Below are 5,000 nucleotides of genomic sequence, written 5' to 3' on the forward strand. Positions count from 1 at the left end.
TCACTATAGTGGTGAACAAATCCACAATGATTTATATATATATATATATATATATATATATATATATATATATATATATATATATATATATTAACACTATTGTAGATTTCTTCACCACTGAGGGGAAATGTGAGGGAAATATAATCCATATTTGGTTTTAGTTCTTTAAGTTTTTTTTTTTTTTACTTTTTTCCAGGAGAGACGTTTCTTTATTTACTTTTTTGTTTAGCTTTTGTATCCAGTGAGATTTGAAATACTGATTGCACTACTAACGGCATAGATGATTTGCTAAAATACTTGAATTTATGTAGACGATGTTCAAAATGTTTTATGTTCGTTTCTGAGTCATCCTCACGCGGTGCACTGTAGGCATTACTTAAGGTTCTTTGCAGCGTCCCTTCGCCCCCTAGCTGCAATCCCTTTCATTCCTTTTAATGTGCCTCCGTGCATAATAATCTTTCTTCCATCTTACTTTCCACCCTCTCTAACAATTGTTTCATAGTGCAACTGCTTTGAGGCTTTCTTCCCGTTAAACCTCAACCCTTCTTCAGCCTACTCTCAATTTCCCAGCTCTTGGCCTTTGCCCTAGATTTTATATCCCAGTTCGAATCCCAACTCCAGACTCCATTTTGAAAGCAGGTCTGATTGGTGCCATTCATCGTACTAGGTCTTCCTTGGCCTTATTCATCGGCGCGTAAACGATGCCACGCCATCGGTAAACAATTGAAACTCACGTCGGTAGTAGCCACTCCCCTCGATAAACCATTAGCCACATTTGACACCCCCATTTGCTTTGCACAAACACGCCGTTTAACGAAACAGCAAACAAGACCTTCTCGAGCATTGACAAGGCAAACGACGCATTTATTCATAAAATCCATTCTCCAACGCCATCGGTCTCGATCGCTTCCAGAAGCGAGGCTTCTAATAATCGTGGAAAGTTTTTGCTGCCCTGACAGGTCAATATATTCATGTGGGAAGCTTTTGCTGACCTGACGAGGTCAGTGTATTCATGTGGAAAGCTTTTGCTGACCTGACGAGGTCAATACATTCATGTGGAAAGTTTTTGCTGCTTTGGCGAGGTCAATATATTCATGTGGAAAGCTTTTGCTGACCTGACGAGGTCAATATATTTATCAGAGCTCTGAGGCTGGGAAGCACGAGAGGAATATATCATAGTCAGCCTAAAAGAATTGTTTTTCTCAACTCTGCTTTGAGAAAAACAAAGACATTGGTAAGTGAACTGAGAACCCTAAGGAACTCTATTAAGTAAATTATTAATGTGATATTGATTACGTATGCCTTCAACAAAGTCCTTATTTTTTGCTATAGCAGGACTAATTGACAAAGATCATGTCTTCCACGGATCTCCACTACTCATCTACAGCCTTCCTTTCTGTCGTTCTTAAATTATATTGAGATTCAAAGCTCACCTTTTCACCACGGACAATTAACCATTTGAATCTACAGAAATTATTAAATTGATAACGAGTTTTGTCTTCCACGAATCTCCACCCATCTACAGCCTACAGGCGCCCAGGTGGCACTGATTCTTCTCCGGTGGGGCCAGTTCACCTCATGCAGTGCTCTGTATGTATTACTTAAAGGTACTTAGCAGCGTGCATTCGGCCCATAGCTGCAACCCCTTTCGTTCCTTTTACTGCACCTCCTTTCATATTTTTTCTTCTATCTATCTCCTAACAATTGATTCATAGAGCAACTGCGAGGTTTTCATCCTGTTACACCTTTCAAACCTTTTACTGTCAGTTTCCGTTTCAATGCTGAATGACCTCGTAGATCTCAGTTCTTGGCATTTGGCCTAAATTCTGTTTTCTGTTCAATTCTCAAGTCGGACGGAGGACATGTCCAAACCTATCATTTTTTTTTATAACTGAGTTGGTTCTTTTATATTTATTTATTTTTTTCTTTTTATTAACTTTCCTATAATATCCAACGTCAAAGATATGGAAAATCTGGAATGTTTTTTTTTTTTTATTTCCTATTCTTAGGTAATTTTTTTCTCTCATTTATTTCTAATTCCTTTTTCTCTGATTTATTTCGATGTATTCTTCATTCATATCCTTTCATTATGCAAAAGTAAAATTTGGGTTGTTTTTAGTGTTTTTTTTTTGCACTTTTTTCTTTTTCCGTCCTATGTCAAAAAGGCTTTATATTTTTCTTCGTTGATTTATTATTTTATTAAAAATATGTTATCATCTTTTGGCTCTCCAGGAATAGTTATTTTGTTCATTAATTTCTTGAGTGATTTGCTCTCCTGCACTTACATTTTATGTCTTCATTGATCGCTCTCCATTTAATTTTTATTTTTTATTTTTTTAAATTAGTTTTTTGTTTTATAAGCAATTCATAATTCTTGTGGCCGTACGAAGTTACTTTCCTTATTGAATTTTTAAAATGTAATTTAACGTAATGAAATTTTTAAATGTAATTTTGCACTCCTGTAATTACATTATATTCCTTCATTGATCGCTTTCCCTTGAGTTAATCCTTCTTCTTGACGCTTCTTCCTCTTTCTTCCTTCTCTTATTTATGGTTCTCTGTCCCGCGTATCCTGTTTCTTTTGTTTTATTTCTTCTCGCCTGTATTAATTATTCAGCGTTTTTCTCTCTTGCCTGACTTCGTCCGTTATTTATTTCTTCAATATCTGTTCTGTGCGATTTTTGTGTGTTAGCATTTGTTTATTGTGTTATTTTTTTTCTCCCTTTCCTCCAGTTCTTTCATTCGTTTATCCGATAATCCTACGATTTCTTTGTTTTCGTTTCTCTGTATTTTAATATTCCTCACGTTTCTTTGTTGTATTTTTTTCCAATTATTTCTACCTTTGCTTTTCCCATCTCTCTCTCTCTCTCTCTCTCTCTCTCTCTCTCTCTCTCTCCTGGTAGGTATTAAGACGTTTCATGATTATTGTTATGCTAGCCTGATCGAGTTGCACATACACGCATATAATATATATATATATATATATATATATATATATATATATATATATATGTATGTATGTATGTATGTATATACATATATATATGGGATGAGGTTGCTTGCCCTAAGCCCTATTCCACCCAGTTTGCATTCCATCGTACTTAACTTACTACCAGGAGGCACACTTACTTCTTAGGGCTACCAAGTCTGGGCTTCCTTACTGTTGTTTGTCTCTCTCTAACCACATTTATTTAGAGAAACAGTTTAATTAACACAGTTATCGTACATCCAAATAAAAAAAACTATCGTTTATGATCAGACAAAAGGCTTGGCACACATTATGGCGCTCTGAAATTTAATGCTGACGTTGAAGCATTTGCAACACATGATGTTATGATGTTGGAGCCTCTGTAACAGATGATGTTGGAGCCTTTGTAACACTTGGTGTTGCAGCCTCTGTAACAGATGTTGTTGAAGCCTTTGCAACACTTGATGTTGGAGCCTCTGTAACAGATGATGTTGGAGCCTTTGCAACACATGATGTTGGAACCTCAGCAACAAATGCTGTTGAAGGTTTGCAACACATGAAGTTGAAGGCTCTGCAGCACATGAGACAGAAGCCTCTAATGCACATGATGTTATGACGTTGAAGCGTTTGCAACACATGCTATTGGAGCCTATGCAACAGGACGGGGGGCCTGGACTTCTTGCTTCACGTCCTATCTCTTTAAACGAAGCGCCCCTTCTTTATTATTTCAGAGCTCTCCGGTTGCTGACGCGTTCGAGGCGTCCGTTAGTGGGACTCCATTCACGAAATTGCGGCACCGAAGTATTTGTTATACACATAAGCAGCCGTTGGGGTCAACGTTAACCTAAGCGAGTGTAAACGGCCGCTTCTTCGCATCTTCCTTTGTATAAGTGGGACGCTTTATCTTCGCCTAATGCCGAAGGGTTTTAAGTTTTTCTCTCCTTTTTGACGTTTATACAAGGGCCCTTCCTCGGTGAGCTTGGGGAACGAGGTGCAGGGTGGCAGGGGAGGGGTTAGGGATGTAGGGGAGCTTGGGGAACTAGGCGCAGGGGGGATGGGAGGGCTAGGAATGGGATGGACGTAGGGGGAACTATAGGGATCTCAGGGGGCCGATTTTTAGATCTCTTAGCGACCGGCGACGCCCTGCCGTAAATACCCAGAGGCTCAATTAAGAGGGTCCCCGGAACAGCCCTTTTGGTGGGTCCCATTCACCCCCTTCGTCGTCCGCAGGGGGGCCGTCGAGGGAAAAATGGTAATTGGCCCAAGTAACCAGGACACGTTATCAACATACATGCTACTGTTGCTGTTGCTTTTACGACCACCCGTCCTCCAGTGGCCTGCGTTGCCTGTATACTCTCTCCCTCTTCTTCTTTGCTTATAGGCTAATGCAATTAGGACACCTAACCCGGAACCCTCACTCTTGTCCTCCAAACCCTCCTTCACTTTTAGGAACCGCCCCCATCCCCCCCACCCCAAGGACATGAAGATTATTTACTTATATACCTTATTATCTAACAAACGTTTATTGATTCTGTTTTTTTTAAATGCGAAGATCGTATGAGCTGTTGCAAAGACTCGTAAATGATTTCATGAAGAAAGTGGTTTTGTTCTAAGGAGAGAGAGAGAGAGAGAGAGAGAGAGAGAGAGAGAGAGAGAGAGAGAGAGAGAGAACTTCACACCAATAAGTAGACAAACTTTCGTACAAAAATTCATCCAGAGGAGGACCGTTATCGTGTCCAGATATGGAACGTCGCCTCCCACTAGTAATTTGGTCATAAAGATGAAATATGCGAAGAGGCTGCGTACATGTCGCCATGAATCATCCGGTAATAAAACATACAATCCTCATCTCATCCTTCGGGGAGAGAGAGAGAGAGAGAGAGAGAGGAGAGAGAGAGAGAGAGAGAGGGGTGCTGGTGGGAGAAATATCCCAATTTTTTAATATTTTGTACAGATATATTTATATAGCTTTATTTATTTCTGTGTACACCTTTTCCCCGTAGAAAATGACTTCAGAAGATGTTACTTCTTT

The 5,000-nt window shown here is 39.4% G+C and overlaps 1 protein-coding gene across 1 annotated transcript in view; it reads left to right on the plus strand.

The window, feature by feature from the left end:
- The window catches only part of LOC135195356 (RNA-binding protein 25-like), a 15,423-nt gene extending 11,839 nt beyond the window's left edge, over positions 1–3,584 (plus strand). Inside the window, 2 exon segments of the mRNA XM_064221616.1 lie at positions 552–639; positions 3,358–3,584. Of these exon segments, the coding sequence (XP_064077686.1) occupies positions 552–639; positions 3,358–3,584 (315 nt within the window).
- The last annotated feature ends 1,416 nt before the right edge of the window (positions 3,585–5,000 follow it).

This window comes from Macrobrachium nipponense, chromosome 16 (assembly GCF_015104395.2).
Source record: "Macrobrachium nipponense isolate FS-2020 chromosome 16, ASM1510439v2, whole genome shotgun sequence".
Classification (NCBI taxonomy): Eukaryota; Metazoa; Arthropoda; class Malacostraca; order Decapoda; family Palaemonidae; genus Macrobrachium; species Macrobrachium nipponense.